General features: G+C 39.5%; 2 protein-coding genes across 4 annotated transcripts in view; one reads left to right on the top strand and one right to left on the bottom strand.

Moving 5' to 3' along the window:
* Positions 1 to 13980, top strand: part of LOC139620490 (nectin-1) — a 36370-nt gene extending 22390 nt beyond the window's left edge. The window contains exons 8-9 of one of the 3 annotated variants that reach the window (XR_011690827.1): positions 2350 to 2402; positions 9192 to 13980. The gene's annotated coding sequence lies outside the window, so the exon portion shown is untranslated. Of the gene's footprint in view, positions 1 to 2349; positions 3163 to 9191 lie in introns of those variants that run through there. The other 2 variants (XM_071476109.1, XM_071476118.1) reach the window with 2 other exon arrangements.
* On the bottom strand, positions 1381 to 10472 carry gja8a (gap junction protein alpha 8 paralog a). Its single transcript, XM_071476171.1, has 8 exons — positions 9200 to 10472; positions 8793 to 8801; positions 8554 to 8602; positions 3942 to 4028; positions 3236 to 3541; positions 2521 to 2647; positions 1799 to 1829; positions 1381 to 1577 (listed from the first exon to the last, which is right to left on the bottom strand). Exons 1-8 carry the CDS (start codon positions 10460 to 10462, stop codon positions 1473 to 1475), a joined length of 1977 nt encoding a protein of 658 aa, XP_071332272.1. The 5' UTR covers positions 10463 to 10472; the 3' UTR covers positions 1381 to 1472.
* Positions 13981 to 21234: the final 7254 nt, after the last annotated feature.

Genomic DNA, 21234 nt, shown 5'->3' with positions numbered 1-21234 from the left:
TTAAAACATGATAAACATTACAAATGCCTCAGGCTCGCTGCACTCAAATATTTATGTCTTTACAGTGTCTACACACACACCCTTGATATCTGATCTGCTCTAGTACAGTTTCCCCCCCACATCACACACAGTATGTCAGAGATTCAGGACTCTATTTGCACTTTATTGGCTGAGCAAAAACAGCCACAGCAAGGACAAATTGACAAAAAAGGGGATCCGAATTTCATGACATAGATCTGACCATGTGAACAGAAGAAGCAGTTGTCACAAGATCAGTCTTGTGGAATCAAAAATAAGCTGTTGCTGCAACTGTCAAAATCTCGTGAATAAGAACTGTCCTGATCAAGGTCAGTTTAGGCCACTAGCAAAGCTGTGGAGGGTTTCTTGCTCCATCATGCTGCTATCGGTCAAAAAGTCCAATTGGTACCTTGAGCTGTGGTACTTGAAAAAAATGGACATTTATTATTCAAGGACGGTCAAATAAAACCATTAAGAGAAGTGTAGAATTAAGTGTTTCGGAGCTTAACCCATACCAGACTACAACTCATCTGTTTAATCATCCGTCTTCTGGGAGTCCCTCAACTTTATGGAAGTGTGATACTAAATGACGGAAATACCCCAGTTTACCTTCCTTACATACAGTAAGTTTACATACCATTGTTATTATGCATTCCACTCCAAATATTAATAACTTTGGACATAGCAAATAACAAACAGAGAATATACATTTCACAATCTAAATCAGTAGACCGAAACTGAACTAAAAGTCTTGAGGTTGATACTGGAACTATATACAGCCCCTTGCAGTATTTCTTTAAAAGCTGCTAAAGCTGCTGCCAGTAAAACTGTAAATAGAAAAAAAAAAGAAAAAGCTACTGTCAATGTTTAGTTTTCCCATAGCGGGTCGTTTGTTACCAAACTGGTCTGTTTCAAAATAAGAGAGTAAATCTGTACTATAATCAAGTTTATCTTAAAATAGATCTAATTACTGTGTGACTTGAAAGGGAGACAGATCCACAGGGAATCATGTCACTCACATTACAGTGGAAATAGGCAACTGTTTGTTTACAATTACCGTACATTTTGTACCTTCATTCCTTTACTTGTTAAGCCCTGTCCCCAGCAGTAGAAAGCAACCCTCATGTTTCTCCTGTATTTCTATCGCTTCTTTTCTTCTACTGAAGTTAACATGCTAATGAGCAAGCCATGGTCCAGCCAAACTGTCTTGCCACTTTCTGAAGAGTGCAGCCTGCCCTGAAGATGTAGTGCTCAGAGGGCATATTATGTCCTCTTGTGTTGGAAACGCAACAATGGCTGAAGCTCTTGATAAAAGTGGTAGGAAAACAACTGTTAATTCTAAGTCTGACTGTGTAACAAGTTTTCTTTTGTGATGTGTTTGTAGACGGTTGTGGTATGGATGTATTTCACCACCCATTTCCTTTTTTCAGTTTACTTCCCTTTTGGCACTTATCTTAATATCTGTGAGCTCTGGGCCTGTGATGGTGAGGCTGATGATAGTTTTGTTGTTCTCTAACATTAGCTTCCAGGCAGTTCTCATAAATATCCTCTGATTGGTCCTGCCATTGGAAAAAAAGAAAAACAGGAATAGAGGAAAATTAAACAGTGAGCATCACAGCTTACAGTTACTGCAGTCAGCTCAGTCTGAACAGATCCTAACAGAATTTGTTTTTATTTTACTTCTTTGGTAATGGAGTCCGATTGAAAACTCCTTATAAAGCTACAGACATTGTAATTTCTCAAATTATGATAACGATAAGATGATAATTTTTGTATTTACCATTTCTGCAGTGGGAGACCGATTTCTATTTCTGTGAAGGAGAGGGACATTTTGTTTATATTCTTGCAGTATAATGCCATAAACCATACATCTTCATGAGCACAGAGTCATGTCAAGTGTTAAAGAATATGGTGGCCCTGAGAGCTCAGCGCACTGCAACTCAGGAAAACGGATGCAAATAGAGAAAACAGATGCACACTCATGTGCAACAAATACTCACAATGCAGCCAAATGCAGAAACGCGCTGCAAATAGCATGGACAACAAGGGAAGTGTTTCCAGGGAACATAAAAAAAAGTGACAAACCCAGCTGGGATGCACTTGTTGTTCAACAACAGTTGTTCAACAAAGGTTTATCACTTCTTTATGTCCCTTGGAAACAACAGCAGGGCCCCAGGCAGGTTCGTTACTTATTTGTGTCCTCTGTGAACACCTCTGTTGTCATCTCTGCTACTTGCAGCGCATTTGTGGATTAGCTCGTGTTGTTTGTTGATGATTGATTATGTTTTGTGAATTTGCTTTTGTTTTGTCTGCTTGCATGTGTTTTCTTAGGTTGCAGTGCGTTGAGCTCTCAGGGCCACTGTAAAAGAAAGACTGGAAGAAAAGTAAGTGATTAAAGTTTATTTATATAGCACAGACACTAGTCACAAAGTGCTTCACAATTCAAGGAATAGAATCAAATGAAAGAATTAAAATCAAAATACAACATCAAAAACATCTTACTCTGCATGCCGATTGTAGATTCTTCGCAGGATGGTCAAAGCAATTATAAAAACAATGCAACACACACAAGGAACTATAACTGCCACAGGAATCACTAGCTTATTCGAGTTTTCTGCTTCCTTATGCCCTGGGAGGGAAAAAAAAAAGTTACAATGCATTTCACTACAGGTGAAATATGCAGTTGAGTTACGATTACAGTCATGTAAAGACCATTGAAACTTTGTGTATGTGGGTTGACTGTTTCATAAAGGATGCCATGGTGGTGCAGTCATGGATTGTGGTCTCTGAAAATACCCCGAGCACTAACATTGCATGTCACAATGTAATTATGTGTAGTTGTACTATGTTGTCTAAGCAGAAAACTAAAGACGCTTTCTTTTAAACGAACATTAGGTTTGAGCAGGCTCCTCTGGGGTCTTAGTAATTGGTATATTGCATGAACCACCTTCAGAGATAAGAAGTCAATGCCAGTGCTTTAATACCTGTAGCTGTTGTGTGTGTCTTCTAGAAGATAGATGAGTGTTTTTGTGTTGTGTTCACTGGATTATCTAGGTGTGCGTTGTTTGTAGAGGTGCAGTTTAGCATAGTAATTATTGACCCTGTCATGTGTCTTCAATAAACTCACATTCACTCTGTTCTTTACATCCTGTTGCCTTTGCTGTGCCACACACGTTGCTTATATTTAGTCTGATCTTTTAAAGACTGACTCTCACACCTGTTATTATCAGCTCCCACTTCTGCTCCCGCACTCCTTCAGATGTGGTTGTGTCACAGGTGTAGTTTCCTGTATGAGACTTCTCGGCCCTTTCTATGACCAGTGTATACAGTTGGTTCTCTGACAAAGATATATTCATCTTCAGACTGGCAGCTTTTTCAGTGACGTGTATGTCTTTCGGTGGTTTGAAGCTGATCAGGAAATCTCCATTCATTTTCCATGTCAGCTGGTGGAGCGTGTAGTTTGACTTGTTGTTACAGTGCAGGATCACTCTGCTATCAACCACCTCTGAGATGGTATTCCCCCCTGAGAGCAGAACAGAAAGCTTTTTTTATGACATTTTGGGAAACATATCTACTTGCTTTCTGTCTGAGAGTCAGATGGATCATACTGCTGGTACGTGCTCTGTAAATATGAAGCCACTGCTAGCAGCCGCTTAGCTTAGCTCAGCATGAAGACTGGAAAAGAGGGAACTGCCACCCTGGTTCTGTCTAGACATGATAGTATCCAGCTACAGCCACTTCTGATGCTCACCATTGAACATGTTATATTTCATTTATTTAATAAAAAAGCGAAACCAAGGTCTTAAAACAAGAATTTCTAATTTGCAGTTCATACTCAGAGAAAAGCGAGTTAGCATATTTCCCAACACGTTAGCCTGTTCTTGCAGTTCATACTCATTGTCAGTGTTGAAAATTAGTTTTACCTGCTGGTGAGAAAATCCAGAGCATGCAGCATATCAGAGACAATATCCTGTTGACGCCCAAATACCTACAAAAATCTTCCATTGCACCTTAAAACAAAGATCATTTTACTATAAACATTATTGCCATGTGGGTTTACACTGTGGTCAACCAGAAAGTAGAGTTTGAATGAAAATATTGTAGTTACAAGTGATTCTATTCCCAAATATTTTATTTTCAGTTAACTCATTTATCCATGAAAGCCCCACTGAGAGTCAAACACTAACATAATATAAGCTATGACACAAAATCTGTCACAAGATCAGAACTAAACAAACGTGATTATAGAATCATAACTAAAAATTCCAAAAACAAAAGTAAAAGAAGAGCACTTCTTTTCTTGACCCACATAGCATGTGATAATCATAGTAACCGCTTACTTACCGGTAGTGAGTGTATGAGCTGTTTGATCTTCTTCCCCTGTTCTTAGTTCTCAGTTTCTCAGCTACTCAGATTTATTTTATTTATTTATTTATGTTACTACGCCAACATAAAAGTGAAATTAACATAATGATTAAATCTTACGTCTCTGGTGGTGTACTGACAAGTGTTAAGACTAAACCTGGCTAGACCCCTCATACCCACACGACACGAACTGTTTCCATACAGGAAGTGATGATCTTAGTGGCCATATAAGTAAGTGGGTTTTTTTCTTTTGTTTGTTTGTTTGCGTCTTGGTTGTTGAAGAATATGTTGAGAGCCATTACTTGCTTACAGCGCTTACCAAGTCATATGACCTCCAGAGTGCAAGAGGCCTTAGATCAAATTAAATGTTTTGAATTTCTTTTTCATATTTAAAAAAATGCACCAAAAAAATCTACTGACAAATGGTTTTCATTCTGCTACCAGGTATATAAACCTGTAATTGAAAATAGAATGAACTTTGTCACTTCATCGCGTTAACACTGTGTGCCCTGAAATGAAAATGCAAACTGAGGCATTTGCAAATGAAATTGAGATCATGGTATCAGCCCATATCCCATAAACATGAACTATAGATGTCTGTTTGCCTTCAGACAGTGGTAACATGGTAACAAAACGGGTTTGTTTTACATGTCATCTACCGGATCTGGAGGTTATAATGTAACTGCTGTTCCATTGTTTGTCAAGGTTGCCCTGTCTGGTTAGTTTGAGTTATGGCCAAGTAGTCAAACAAAGCCCAGGCACACAGTAGACGTACTGTTTCCAAGTGCTACATCACAACATTCTTATGAACACATGCCCAGTTTCATAAAATGAAATGACAATACATATTTTCTGTGGGTGTTGTCTTTTTTTTTTTTTTTTAGAGTGCATCTGTCTCATTGGGTTTTCTTGAATTACATGTCTTTTGAAGGCCTGACTTGCAGTTGTCAGTTGAAACATGAAGCATCTCTTTCAGTAGTTGAAAGTTTACTCACTCGCGTACGGTACTTTCATGTATTTCATGCTACTTTACACTTCCATTTTACACACATGGTTCTACGCAATGGCTAGAATAACAAGCTTTTAAATTTTAGGCCTCTGACATCGTTCATAAAGCGGTGTTTATCTCAGATATCTGATCTATTAATAGCTCCACCAAATCGTGGTTTTCCCCTCTAAGCTTCTCACATGGTTTTATTTCAATAAAAGTTCAAACTATCCATTAATCATCTCTCGACTCCTCATGTTAATTGGTGTCCCTATAAGTAAAACTTGTTATATATACTTGCTATAGCAGTAACATGCTGCTGTAACACATTAATGTGTGAGTATTAATGGTCTAATTATGTCATATACTGTACAGTAATATATTATTCAAAAGAACCAAACCAGTACCTTTAATTAAAGAGCCTACTTTAACTACATTTTGATGCTAATACTTATGTCCCTTTGCTTAAATGGGATTTTTCATGCAGGACTTTTACTTTGGATGTATATTTGTATGACTGTATTGGTACTTTTACTTAAGTGAAGGATCTGAGTACTTCTTCCACCAGTGAGCTTTTGTTGTATGGAAAATGATGTCAGAGTCACACATACACAGCTCATTTCTCCTTTCTATAAATTATATGATATGATAAACTGACCCAGCCACTCAAATAGATTTCTGCTTAGTTCTTACTTTGCCTCTGCGGTTGGCACTTTTCAATGTCAAAACCACCCCTTGACACCTTGTTAGAAGCATTTTTATAAACAATGACAGTAATGCCGCGTGGTTCCAGGAGTGAAAATACTTTTTACAATACTGCCCCTTAGTGGTGATTTGATCACAGTCCACTCAACCTTTCATTATTCCTCAGGAGTCAGTCATTATACACTGTGAATAAATGTTTCATTAAAGTTAACTGCGTAAACCCTTATGCATGAGTGTTTGTAAGCTGATGTTGCCTCCTCAGTCCAAAGAAATGCATACTTGGTCAAATGTAAATGTGTTGCCTATAGATGTGAATGTGTGTTAGGCCTTTGCCAGACTTGCACAGCACTATATGTACCATGCATCTTCCTCCCGTGTGTGTGTGTGTCTGTCGAGTTGTATGAAAATTCCTTACCCTCTCTACCACAGGTGTAGCCACTGTTCAAGACCCCTTTAAAATCTTTAATTTAATGTGTTTATACAGAACATATCTGTCTTTCAGTTATCTAAACATACAGGGATTGTTAACCTTAATGATTTTTGAGTGTGTGTTTGTGTGTGTGTGCATGGATCTGTGTTTGTGGGTGCACATGTGAGTTTTGCAGAGAAACACTGGCACAATACTTCTAGACCACGTGTGACTTTTTATTGCGTTGGTTCACATCCCAAAAGAAGATACTGCCACACATCTATCAGCAAAGAAGACTACAAGTTAGTAAAAAGGATTTGTTTTCTTTCCAAAGATTAATCGTGTCTTCTTACAAACATACAGGCAATGCAATATTCTTAAAATACAAAAAATTATACATCACCAGTCATATTGATGTACACAAGGACCAGCATCATGCTTTGATTGAAACACTGTTAAATGCTTTAATGTATTCAATTGTTTGGTGATTCATTGAAGGCGCTCTTTGATTCCGATTTCACAGCATTGGATTATGGGAGGCAAAGGGATGGCTGGGGGTCACAAAAGGGTCAAAGCTGCCTTCTCTCTCAGAGTTTCTCTAGAACCATTTGATCATATCCCCAAAACCGACACTGTGAGGTGTGTGTGTGTGTGCGCGCGCGCGCGTGCGCGTGCACTCAAAGGCACATGGATGAACGTAAGCTTGCACTCTATGTGTTCATGCAGCCCTATGCACTAGTAGAATATTTGAGCTGCATAAAGGCATGTTCCTATGTGTGGGTGTGGGTGTGGGTGAGTGTGTGTGTGTGTGTGTGTGTGTGAGTGTGTGGGTGTGCGTGTGTGTTGAGGGGCTGCATACAGAAATGAAACTCAGATTTAAAAAATAGAAAATAAAACATCAAATTCACATAGGTCCCAGAGCAACAACAGCTCTTGCTACAATCTTACAACATTTGAGAAGTTACATTTACAGATAAGGCACACAGGAAATCATACAGTGGCAGCTATATGAATAAACAAGCCAGAGAATGTGAGGGGAAGAGTTGTGATAAACCTAAGGCATATTTTAAGGCTTAATGCACTTTGTGTTATAAAATACTTGTTAATGATTTGCAAAGAAATTAATCTTCTTTACTCCAATTGATGCACGATACCACAGCATAGGCATTTTCTGTCTTTACTCTATTGGGTTCGTGAGATTAAATCAATCTTGTGATCACAGTTATAACTTTTGTGATTCCTCTAGACAGTGAAATAACTAAAAACAGCTGTTCTGCACGTTATGTACATTATTAGACATCAGATAGGGCATTATGTACAGGGGGAGCCGCCCCTAGTTGTTTGTTTCTCTCTGAATTTGAAAGCATGTCACAACTATGGTGTTTTCTTGCAGGGTAAGGACCTGCTATGGTCACATAAAATCAAGTAAAAAGATTTTTTCACAGCCAGGTCAAGGATGCTTGTTTTCATTGATGAGGGCGGTTTCTTTTATTGTCTCGCCTCCAACAATACTTTGTGCTGATGGTGCATGATCTTTATCGCCCGGACGCCTGTTTGTACAGCACGAAAAGAGAGGATTTGGCCTGAGGTCGCTACTATAGTTCATTCTCTGATAGGGCAAAATAAGCCCTGCTCTCTTCCATGGACAACTGATATCACAGTACACCGTTCTACATAAAAGCTACAACACATAAGCAAATCTAAAATGAAGAGATGCAGATTCACATTGAAAAAGACATTCAACATGTGGTCTTTTTTTTTTTTGTTTGTATGTTTTTTTCCTCACTAACTCAGCTCTGGCTGTGCTACCTGGTATATAAACATGAAAAGGAGAGAAATGCTCTGAAATTCATGCACATCTCTCTTCACTTGAAAGAATCCTGTGTAAATGGATGCATAGATGAGGTGTTATGAGGGTTAAAGGCCTTGCACAGAGTCTAAATCTCTGAATGTGCAAAAAAAAAAAAAAAAAAAAAAAAGGTATGCTCTTCTCAACCTGAAAATGGACTTTTCTTCTTCTTCTTCTTCTCAAAGAGCTTTATACCTGTAAATGTACCGGCCATCTCACCCACAACCTTTGCAGCCACATGGTGCATTTGGAGTATGTCACTGTCTGACTGGGAATGAAAGTCAGTGCCTAACCACAGCGAAATTACTGATTTGCAGACACACGAGTATATTGTTACTCTCTTTTCCCCATCCACTCAAACCCCATGTAAAAATGTCCTCCATTGTATATGATTAAAACTCTTTCAATAGAAAAAGATGTTTCTAAAAATTGAACATGGATTTTCATCAAGTAAAAACATTTCCCACCTGCATGTGTCCTTTCCACATTTTTAAATATAAGAACACGCTTAATAAAAAACCTATTCCTCCCCTCTTTAACTTCTACATTTTATGGTATTTATTTTTATCACAAACACTCAGATTTTTTTGTCGTTTGGTAGATTGGTTGCCCGTGTCTTCAAGGTTTTATAAGGTTTTAATCTATCCCTGTTGATTCTGTTTTTCATCCACTTGGTTTTTGACCTGCCTTTTCAAGATTGTGCATTGTTGTTGAGTTAGGTGTGTGTGTGTGTGTGTGTGTGTGTGTGTGTGTGTGTGTGTGTGTGTGTGCATGTGTGTGCATGTGCGTGTGTGTGTGCGCTCTCTTATGGTGAACATTTTGTGTGTGCAGGTGTACATGTGCTCTCTCTCTCACAGGTTCATACGGTGAGATCGTCTGACCTGGCCCTGCTGCTGGCTTTGCTCAGTCGGCTCAGCGGTCTGGTGTCTTCTATCGTATCCGTGGCCTCCAACCCTGCCTCGGCTGGAGTCACCCCCTCCCTGTTCACTGCCTCCTCTACCTCCACATCCTCATCCACAGCCTCCTCCACCTTCTCTGCCTCCACCTCTGCCGGCTGCACCTCCTCTGCCTCCTCCTCGTGTAATGTCACCCCCCCTGTCTCGGTGGTCTGGGCGTAAGAGGGCAGAGTCTCGTCATACACCTTAGAGATGTCCTCCATGGGCAGCACCTCCTCTGCCTTCTCCTCCAGCGCCTGGAAGGGTGGGGCCCCTCTGCCAGCCTCCATGCCAACCTCAGCCAGCGGGTAGAGGTGAGTTACGGGAGGAGCTTTCTCCTCCTCCAGCAGCCTGTAACCTTTCGCTCTCTGCAGGGAAGGCACAGCTAGGGGGGGCAGGCTCTTCCCTTGTAGCGGCAGGGGGGCCGACCCCTCACCTTGGGCTGGGGCTGGGGCTGGCTTACGAAAGACAAAGCGGATCTTCTTCAGGCCCAGGTGACTGATCTCCACAAAGTTGAGGAAGAGTGAGACGCAGGCCACAGCCAACATGAAGATGATGAAGACGGTCTTCTCCGTGGGGCGAGACACAAAGCAGTCCACCGTGTTGGGGCAGGGCCAGCGGCTGCATTTGTACAGCGGCAGGATGCGGAAGCCATACAGGAAGTACTGGCCAACCACAAAGCCCACCTCAAACAGTGTCTTGAAGATGATGTGGCAGATGTAGGTCCTCAGCAGGGTGCCCTCGAGCCGGAACTTCTTGCTTCCCTTTGTGCTGGTCTCCTTAGTGGTGCGGACGCTTCCCTGGTCTGGTGCCAGAGGGAGACGCTCCTCACTCAGCTCCTGCTGCCGGCTAAGTTCTGCCTCCTCACGCTCTTTACGTTTCTCCTCCATGTGGACATGGTGGACAGCGTGACCCACGTACACCAGAGAAGGTGTGGACACAAAGATGATCTGCAGCACCCACAGGCGGATGTGGGAGATGGGGAAGGCCTCGTCGTAGCACACGTTCTCACATCCGGGCTGCTGTGTGTTGCAGACATAGTCGGACTGCTCATCGCCCCACACAAACTCAGCCGCCGTGCCCAGGATGAGGATACGGAAGATGAAGAGCACCGTGAGCCACACCCGGCCGATCACCGTAGAGTGCTCGTTAACTTCCTCTAAAATATTACCCAGAAAGCTCCAGTCACCCATGATCGGTCCGTAGCACTGCAGAATGAAGGGTGGGGTAGGGAGGGACATGGAGGGTGCAGATGGACAGGGAGGGTGGGGTAGGCAGGACAGACAGGGGGAGGGGAATAGAGAGTGCCAAAAAGTAAGAAATGCAGGAGAGGAAAACTCGAAAAAGTCAAAAACCAAACCAAAGCCCTAATTTCATGCTATCGCACGTTTCTATTAGAAAACATGGAGAATGTGAAACTTTTTAAGATCTGAAATCCAGGCTTTTGAGTCTATTCTGTTTCCACTGTAAGAAGATAAAAAACATTCTCTCCAATATTAAATTAAAACTTTTAACGACACATTGACTTAGCTCTTGTAAAGGCTGCTGGCTCTCAATGTAAAGATTATTAACTGTGGAACATCAACAAAAGTGCAAACCAAAAAATCTCCTGTTCTAGCTCTAAAAATATTTCCCACAACAACTCATGAAAAAAAGCCAATAAAAAGAGATCAATAAGTAATATCTAGTCCCCTCTTCTATAAGGTATAATATAGGTTAAATGTAATCAAATGGGCAACTTGCCACAGCTGCGGCTCCGGCGAAGTTGAGTCCTGTCCCGTTCTCTTGGCACCCGGCAGGGAATAGTGAACTTTTCTCTGCCCTCTTTCCCACCTAAAGCCCTGTCCTTGTCGCCCCACTGAGCAGATGTGAATGAATCGGCTCTGATGGTTGGTTTTTAGTTTGCTGCAACATTTAAGCTTGGAGCCAGACGGCCTTTATTTGCCGGGCGACGTGTGGTGACGCAGGAGACAATAGGATCAACGGAGCCAGAGCGGGGATGTATGGGAGCAGGCCTCAGGCTCCCACACCAGCATGGACACTGTACAGCTGGGGCACCGGGTCCACAGCAGACCAAGTCCAGCTCCATGCGTGCAACTTCCTCACACATGTATACTGTATGTAGAAGCACAGATACAATAGATGAGACAACAACAGCTGATATGCCTCTAGCTAGCACTGCCATAGCCAACATTAGAGCAGAGAGGCAGGTCAGTGATGAACCATCAGCTCAGGCAGGGATCAAGGAGAGTTTATGTCCTCATACATTAACACTGGACATTGTTGTTCATACATCTATTCAGTGGAGGCAGCAGTAACTTTATTTAAACAACCATTAAGTATTTAAATAAGATAAATCCTCTGATGTCAAACCATGGAAATATTTGTTTTTATTTTGTCCTGAGGAGTGGATGGCCTGCTCTTTCACAGTTTTTTTTATTTTTTTATTTTAAAATAAATTAATAAATAAATATTTTGTTATTATACTGTCATATATACAGCTAGGGCTTTACAGGACATCATTAATTAACATATGCTGCATCCAGAAGGCCATGTGTTCATTTTCATACAAAGTCTAATCCAGTTTGAATAACTTTCACAATAAAATGCTCCTTTCTACAACAAAACTCATAAATTACTAACTAACTGAAGACATTCACAACACCATACTGGAGAAATCAGGGTAAATACCCAGAAACAGACCATCTCACCGTCTGTCCCAGGTTTTCAGACAAAATTAATTAAACTAAATACTACTGCAAAATTAAACAATTTACAATTAATATTTCTGATTACCTGTATACCTGAATAGTTCAGGGTGTTATTTAGCCGTTTCATGAAGAATTTACATTCTTGATAGTATGTGCGGTGCAAAAGAAAATGGGTCTCATTCTCCAATTGCCTCAAATCACACAGCTCACATATTCTGTTTTCCTCATGAATGTTTTTGAATCTGCAAACCTCAATGGCCAAAAGAAGAATATATAAAATCATTTCAGTTTTACTATTTTATTTATTATTAACTTTCACCGGTGTAGACAAATAAAAATAAATAAATACACGCATTCTGTTCGTGGCAGTGCTTTATATGCAGCGCAAATTCCTCAGTAAGGCTTTGCTTAAAGATCAGTGCTATCAAATGTTTTCACATAGTAGATAACTGTCCAACGCTTTGTGTCCGTTTGTGTGTGTATATATCATCATATCTGTGTCACTTAGCTGGAATGTGAAGAATGTGAACCAGACACCTAGCCTACTGAAATGTCTCTATTAGGGACGTTTTCCTGGCTCAGGAAAGAAAAACATTCAGCAGCAATCTTTGATCACTGAATCATTCCACAGATGTTTGAAGAGAAGGAAAGTCACCGCAGTGCCCAGAGAGGCTTGTTTCCACAACTCTTGAATTCTCATTAGGAAATAATAATAATAATAATCCAGGTTTGCACAACTCCATTAAATAACTTCACAATAAACTGAGTGATTCATCACCTGATAGATATGTTTAAATATATAATTTAAATACATATTGTGCGAGTGTCTGAGGCTATGAACACATACAAGCTCAGCAATATTATTCTTATATTACCTTATATTACTCAATGATTTTCATTTTTTATGATGTTACAATTTATTTGTCTTATTATAATTATTCTATTATAATGATAACAATAAGTAATGATTTGAATTTAATATTGCGAAAATAATGCAATTCATATTTTAATAAGGTGTTTTAGTTAGATTAATAAGCTCTAATTAACTTGTCATGAGTAATGATTGCTACTGTTTTACGTTTCCCTTTTTTTAGATTTTGTTTACTTGTATATGGTTTTCTGTAAGTTTAACTTAAAATATTTTTTTAAATCATTAAATACCTGAATATAAGTGTAACAAACTTAAAAGATGACTGAAATTATACATTAGTGTTTTTTTTATCTAATATATACAATATAATTTGCACATAAAAGTATTTCCCCCAGGTAAAACAGAATAATGTTACAAATAAAACAAACCACTGCTTGTCATATTTGAAAATAGTTCAGACATGTGTTGGAGTACAGGCGGTCATTGTGACTTGTTTGTCAAACTGGGAAAATGGGACCGACAACTTGCAGTCTCATTTTTAAGCTAAATATTTTCATGTTTTGACACGAAAAATGTTAAAAGAGAGAGAGAGGTCCTATGTCCACATGCTCCTGTGTTAGTCTGTCTCAAAAGTACACTGTGCTGAAACGCATCGCAACTTCACCATCATGAAAAACTGACCACTGTGTATCAGCAATGTGATTTCTCTGTGGCAACATTTAACACTTTTATCACAAACCATTCTTGGACTTATAAATAAATGTTTATTTGAACAAAGCTTTTGTTAGTCTGTCATCTAAACTGTTGAAAACTTGTTCTGCTAGTAAAACACTGAAGCACCAATTTTAAGGAAAGAACACAACAATTACATGGCGGTCAGAAACAGACAGAAACAGTTTATTTATAGTTACACAACTTGTTTCCCTTTGCACAGTCTAGTTTCCAGGTTCCACAATTGTTTTGTGTTCCCAGTACTAGGATTTTACCACGTAGTGAAAAAGATTTGAAAGATGGCTTTTTCTTTGAAGGCTAATATGTTGATATTGCTATGTCTGTAAACTCATATATAATGCTCGTGTTAAATATATTCATGTTTAATCTTTCATTAAAAAGTAACAATATGTATTTATACCTATGTCATTATTCATTCAAATTTTTTTCTTTAATCTGAAGGGGAAACTTGAAAGTTTTGAAGGTTTTGCTGCTTTTTAAGGCCGAGTGAGCCACTGCATCAATTGAGTGTTTGTGAAACTGTGATTAATTACAGCCCTTATAGTATGAATTAACTTACAGATAATAGTGGCCATTTCAATTTATAAATAGGAAGGAGGAATAAAGACGCACATTATTTTTTATTTATTTATTTTTTCAATTAATTATTTTCAATTTCCTAGATGGACAATTGACGTGACTTCATACTACCAGGCCACATGTAACAGAAATATCAGTGGTCAAAATGAACAATCATCATATCAATAGAAGTCATCGCTCCTTTTATGGATGTATCTCCACTCTGCCCATCTCGTTACAGCACTCCCTCACTGTCTCTCAACCAATAGCGTTCACAGTCCTAGGTGACATCACTGGGCTGGTAAACTAGAAAGCCCACCTCTTGATGTCTGCTCTCTGATCTGTTGGTTAGTGGCAGATTTGGCCTCAAAACTGAGCACCACTGATCCCGCAGCTTTTTAAAATGGATGATGTAATCTTAGAGCAAAAGCCAGAGTGTGGCATTATCTTGCCGTGTTGAGTGTCCCCAAATCATTTGCTACAGTTTCCCTCTGAATGACATTACGTCTACTGGATAGCTAGAACTAGTCTCCATTATATCCAGAAGCAATGACATCTTCTCATATAAAAATGTCCCCCAACAAAAAGCCCAAACACTGTCTCTCCTCTGGGCCTTGGATGGCACATGGGCTCAGCCCGTTGTGTCGGAGGATAGAAGCCATGTTCAGATCTCTGTGGAGGCATCAGGGTGTATCCACTGAGCTGGGGGACCAGGGGACTCCCTTTAAAGAGCTGTGTGTTGGTATAGAGGACGCTTGCATGCTAAGCCCCACGGTGGGCCCGTGAATGGCACCGGGATTTCGCACAAAGACATGATGTCATGATGCAGGGTGCGGACTCTATTGAGCACATGCAGTGAGGCGTGAGGCCAGATTAGACCCCTGAAGCAGGGCACCAACTGGCCCGTTAATCAGAATGCTAACACGCTAACAAACATATCGTACGGCGATCTGCCTACGGCGCGGTGGTGCCACGCGCTTCCTGCTCGCAGGGCCTTTGAAAGACAGGAAGTAACTGAAATCTTACTTTTGTAACGACCTTATCAATGTGATGCAATTGAAGACACATATTTCATCTAACAATATGTATTATGTGATTCTAACACGTTGGCAGGGGGTTGGTTTGATTTGGCCTCATGGTTACCTTTCATACAATGAACATCTCCCACCACTCCCTGAGAAAAAACAGTATGTTATTGTACTCAAACAACCTTTTTTCTTGCTGATGTACCATAATGGGTGCTTGTATGAACTGGAGGCATACATTTTGATCCACTAGATCCACCGGAAAGAAGTTTCTGATAGTTTAGAGGTTCTGGGTCCTTGGTTTGGCCCCATGAAGGGCTCATGTCCTTGTCACAGCACATGGCTGGTCTGACTACACTGTGCCTCCTCAGGACGACAGCGGGAGTTATTAACAACAAGGACTGCAGCACAGGGGGAGCTGGACGTTCCGAACTGCAAGCAAGCATGCAAGCTTTATTCACACAGCACCTTCTGAAGCAGAGGCAATGAAGTGCTTTACAAGAAAAAGAAGAAGAGGGTAAAGAGGGTGATAAAAGAGACTGGAAAGACAATTTGTAAAAACAAGTACCAACAACAAGGTATAGAATTATTATTAAGTCATAAAAGAGAAAGCTAAAAGAAAGAAAACATGCAGGTTTTAAAATACTTTGGTGTAAAATTTGGCTTCTCTGAGGGTTGAAGGAGCAACACCAGCAAAAGCCCGATCACCTTTAGTTTTCAGGTAAGCAAAAGGACAGAGAGCAAAAAAAAAAAAAAAAAAGAAATTCTCAGTATTGCCGAATGAGACATTTTGAATAAAATGCTAATACGTAGCATTTTGATAACTGCTCAAGTAATTATCTTGTGCACACAAACTAATAACTTTTGGGAACAAGATAATAACTTGTGTGCGCAGGAAAAAAAGACTTCCAATCTTTCAGGACTTTGAGGCTCCATAGTTTGTAGAAATGACCACACAGAAAATGATCACCTGACTCTGTTGTTCGCCTCAGCTCTATGCAACTTTATAGCACCATTGTTTTCATTCATTGTTTTCATTTGTCAGCCCACAAGATGTTTTAGGGAATTACTTAAACCTTCTTAAACATGAAGCTACATATTGTGAACTGAAACTACAGAGTAATGCCAGTCTTATTCTTTAATGTTCAATTCTGCTCTACTTGTTTTTGAGGGTGTAGAGTGAAGGAGCTTTTGCTGACAGCTGCAAATGCTGGGGTCATAAGATGTAACAGTCTTCATGTATTACACACTTTATTTGAATAATCTCCTGAAGCTGATAGGGGGCAACCTTTACTCAGAAGAGGACGTTCAACCAGCGGATTTCAGCCTGTGCACACAAGCAAAGGAGGTTCAGACACTTCAGTTATTTTGAGCCCTCTCAGAATGAGAGTTAATATAAGTTGTAAACATAAGATGACAAAGACTGAGATTACCGAAGTCGAAGTGATTCCTCGCCCTTCATTTAAGTTTGCATGTGCTTTCATCCTCTAAGCAGAGGTTAGAGCTGCAGCATAGGAGTGATATGCCAAACACATGATCCAACAAATATAATTTTACTTTCTTATTTATCTTAGTCTTACTCTTCCAGTAACTTTGCAAAGTAAAGGTTTTGCATTTTATGAAATATTAGAGATATTTTATATAAGACTGTATTAGACCAGGATACTCACACACTCTGGCCATGTAATCCACTTCTTCCACATATACTACCTTTACAAAATTTAAAATAGCCAGGTTTAGTTAAAACTTTCTGAGAAGTGTTAATTCAACAAAATCCTATGTTTTTTTATTGACACCAAAAATAAATGTGTTTCTGATTTCTGCCCCCATCGTGTTTGTGGGCAAAACATTAGGAACATATCTCAATACAGTGTAGTCCACTTCAACACCAGGTAAACCAGGCCGAAGGGGAACTCAGTACAGTGTAGGCACATGTTTCAGTGATCTGAAGTGTTACAATCCTAACAGTATCTCAGTTGTTTAACGTAATGTCTGCAGTTTGTGGCTGATGATCTTGGATTTTGGGTTAGATACTGGATCATTTGAACATTAACCAAATTGCAACCATGTAAGATATTTGTTGGAACTCATACATACAAAATCTGAGCCAGATTAAACATTGATTTTTGTAATATGTCAGAAAGACTATTAAAACAACTTCCTTGTGCAATGCACAGGAGCATAGACTTAAAAAGACGAGAGATTAGACGTCCTACTAACATCAAGGTTAAGAAATGGTATGGCCCACTTTAGGGGTGTCTGAAATTATTATATTATTATATTATACATTATATATGTTATTACAAGATTCTTCCAGGCATGACTATGATAACTACATTGTAAAAATTACAATCACTGTAATAAGGATACTTGAGTTGAACAAAACAAAGAAGTAGTCTACATATGCACAGGAAGACAAATCTAAACTTCAGTCATAAAAAGCCATAAAAGGTATATATGAAAGTTTTTTAGTTTAAAATATTCAAAAACTAACTAAAAATGTCAACAGAATGTGCAGAAAACAACAGTTTTGACATGTCAAAAATGTCTCATAGAGATATCTACTGAAGTTAGCATGCTAACCAGCTAGCCATGGTAATACCATTTTGTAGGCTACCTCAAAAGGCCATAGTGAGTTACTGTGGTAGCGCTGCCCAAAGGGTGGCAAATAAAAGAAGTGACAGAAATAGAAGAAAAACAAGAATTAAAATTGCTATTGCATTCTACCACTGGAAACAGCTCTTGGTGAGTAAAGGAATAAAGTTTGAGGCTGAACTCACAACTTTTCTTCTAGACTGGTAAGGAAACGGCTGTAAATGGTAAACTTACATACAGCTCCTAAACTGAACTGAACTCACAGTCCAACAATGTGCAAGCCTAAAATTAACGCAATCACCTCCCTGGATTTGCTTGCAAAGATAAGTCATTGTTAGTAACTTATTCTATACTTACATTTTTTATCCAGTGCTTTTACATTGAGGTATTGCTATTTTTATTTTATGACTTTAAGTCATATTTTTCTCTCTCACTTTTTTAATCACGTCACGTGAATCGCCTGTGTCATAGTTTCACACACACAGAAAGGAGGCGTTCACAGTGGGTTTAAAGAGATGGTATCAGCGATGCTCTTCACTGATATAACATGACCTGGGGACAGAGCTGAGTCCCATGACATAGCACGACACTAAGACCTCAATGGCACAAGGCTTATGCTTAAAGACAGAGATACACTTGTGTCTACACACTTGTTTGTTTAGTGTGCAAACCTAAGTCCATACATATTTGTGCACATGTGTGAGTTTCATCAATTTGTTTTGTGTTTTTGTGACCTATTGCCTCAGTGACAAAGCCTCAGTTCGTCTTTGTATGTTTTTTTGTTTTTTTTCATGAGTCATCTGTTTAGAGCCACTTCTTCTGCTTTGAATGGAGGTATTAGACATCGAAATTCCAGTAATTCAACTGAAGCTTTCTTTGTTTTGTCGCCACTTTTACACAGACATTTTTCTCTGCACTTCCAGCAATTTCTCATTTCCTCTGAGAACCAAGCAGTCGTTTCTTTCCTGAAATGGTGAGAAAGTTTGAAACCATTGACAAAGGCATCCGAACTTCACTGAGTAAACAACGGTGACACTGCAGCCACTCGCTTTAGTATTAGCCAGTGGAAACTGATGAGAGGACTGATAAAAGCTGCTGTCTAAAAGCTTGACCCAGTGATCTTAAAACTGAGACAGAAATGTATGCCAGTCAGACAGAATAAATTTGAATATATACTTATGAAGACACATACATACATAAGCTACATGAATGCACACACACCCACAGGCCCTACAACATGTGTTACATCTGGGCCGGGGCCATAGCATTGTGTTTTTGAGGGCTGAGTTCTTGTTGCCCAGCTGGACTTGGACTTTGACCATTGTGTTTGGGAGGTCAGATTTGTTGAATTTGGACCAGCCCGCTGTCCTTCATGTGCTCAACTGCTCACACAGACGACAATCTCACGGGACAGGGTCATGTAGAGCCTGGAAGTGTATATCCAGGCCTGTTAAATACACTTTACTGCAGGAACTGGCGCTGAAAAACACTCACATACATAAAAATTTTGAGAGCTAAGAAAGTAAAATGCGTCACTACGAAGGAAAAGTAGCACTTAAAAATTATAGTATGTTCCTCCGTAAATATTTTTTACCGGCTATTGTATGACAGTTTGTTGAAGAGGTAAATACAGATTGATGGTTGGTAAGATTACAAAAGAGAGCAGTGTGTTTAAATGGTGAGAAGATTAAACTGTTTGGAGTCACTACCTGCATTTGTGACCAGGGCTTCCCCTTCCATGTCCTGTTACAACACCAGCGCACACCCTCCTGTGTCTGTGAGGGAATTGTTAAAGGGACATTTATTGTCTTGCGTATATGTTTGGGTGGATGACTCTGGTGTTCAGATCTCAAAGTAGTATATATTACTACATATACATTCAGTATATTAACCCTAAAATTTATGAAACACCCCTTAACTCCAGTTTACAAAAAAATGTAAAGTATTTTTATTTTTGTTGGTGAAACTTAGAAAGCGTAAAAACAGGGATTAATGGGTGTAAGTGTGGTCCTCACAAACTCAGACATAAAATCAAGGGGAGAGCAGAGAAAATGAGAGAAGAGAGAAGCCTTTTGAAATCACTGATTACTCCCACACCAAATAGTTTGAATTCATGTTTAATTTTTTTTATTGACATTTATTTCTTAAAGATCAACAAAGGGTCTAGAAAATTACTGTATACAGTATATATCAGTTCCCAACCTGGAGTGAGGACCCACAGCAGGGTCACAAGATAAATAAAGATAAGTTTAGGAAATTATTAACAAGTTAGGAAATAATGTGAAAAGAAATCCCACAACCAAGTGGAGTTTTACATTTGTCTTGTGAAACTCTGGGGAGTTTGACCTATTTAGGACTCTTGGGTTGAAGTGCGCACAACTAATAAATATATGGTATATTTATTTCTAATGGTGTAATGTTTTTTTTGTCTCATTGACACATTCAGTAATACATGCACCAGCCAATAGCTGGTGACATATAATGAATTGCTTGTCAGGGTCAACTTAAAAATGAAATGAATGATGCAACTGGAGACTCTTATCCTGTAAACAACAAATCTGCTCTGTTTGTTTACTATACAACATGTGACAAGTGTTCATCAGTGGGCACTGCCAGCCTATAGGGGTCATTAGTTAAACTCATTGGTATATTGTATGTCTGTTGTTTATATACCACCAGATGTATCCTGTTGACTAATGGACTCAGTGCTTGTGTATTGCTGCCACCTGTGTGTGGTCTGATGTCTGACATGGGTTGTGCTGGAGAAGGACTCAGTGCTACAAGTCATGGTGTGCAGCATTTTGATTTGTCAGTTTTTGAGGCTCTAGCACTCGTGCAAAGCACATTATTATTAGTTTGGTGGATATGAGGGGCCCTCACTAACCACTCACTTAACACCTGTATTAGACACTGTACGCTGGCTGCCTGTTCAATACCAAACTGTTACTAGTCACTATGAACCTAGAGTCACTGCTCAAGACCAGGAGTGACTGACCCTAAGATGCTGGAACAGTTACCTTTTTGATAACTTCAGAAACCACACTTTTCATTGTATAACTTATCCTTATTTCAATTTGAATTCACATATTTTATACATTTTAGCCAGCTGTTTCTAACAGCCTTTGGTTTTTATAATTATGTTTTTCATCATACTTCTGTTGCATGTTTTTATGTTTTTATGATATAAAAGAGCATAATTTTCTTTGTAACCTCTGTTCAGAAAAGTATTTTTTAGATAGAGTTTATCATAATTATTCATTTATTTATTAGTTTGTGTATGTATGTGTGTTTTATAGGACCAGGCCCTGTATCAGGAAACCAGCTAACCTGGCAGCTTCATGAAGTCTGGGCCTGTGAGAGAGAGACAGGGAGAGACGGAGGTGAGAGACGAGGCATGAATTGTTCTCACTATTGAAGAAGGAAGTGGAAGGGCAGCTTCCCCTCTGTGTAACGCTGGGCACCAGGGGAGGGAA

This window comes from Trachinotus anak, unplaced genomic scaffold, assembly GCF_046630095.1.
Source record: "Trachinotus anak isolate AG129_WGS33_773 ecotype Australia unplaced genomic scaffold, CSIRO_AGI_Tana_v1 ptg000001l, whole genome shotgun sequence".
In the NCBI taxonomy this organism is placed as follows: Eukaryota; Metazoa; Chordata; class Actinopteri; order Carangiformes; family Carangidae; genus Trachinotus; species Trachinotus anak.
The sequence above is the reverse complement of the archived record's forward strand: the minus strand, read 5'-3'. Positions and strand labels throughout refer to the sequence as shown.

Excerpts from the sequence above, each read along its gene's own strand:
- gja8a (XM_071476171.1), bottom strand. The coding sequence starts at position 10,462 with ATGGGTGACTGGAGCTTTCTGGGTAATATTTTAGAGGAAGTTAACGAG. Across the intron at positions 2,648-3,235 it reads GTGGGAGCTGATAATAACAG|GGCATAAGGAAGCAGAAAAC; the intron begins GTGTGAGAGTCA and ends TTTCCCTCCCAG. Across the intron at positions 1,578-1,798 it reads GGTCTCCCACTGCAGAAATG|GACCAATCAGAGGATATTTA; the intron begins GTAAATACAAAA and ends TTCCAATGGCAG.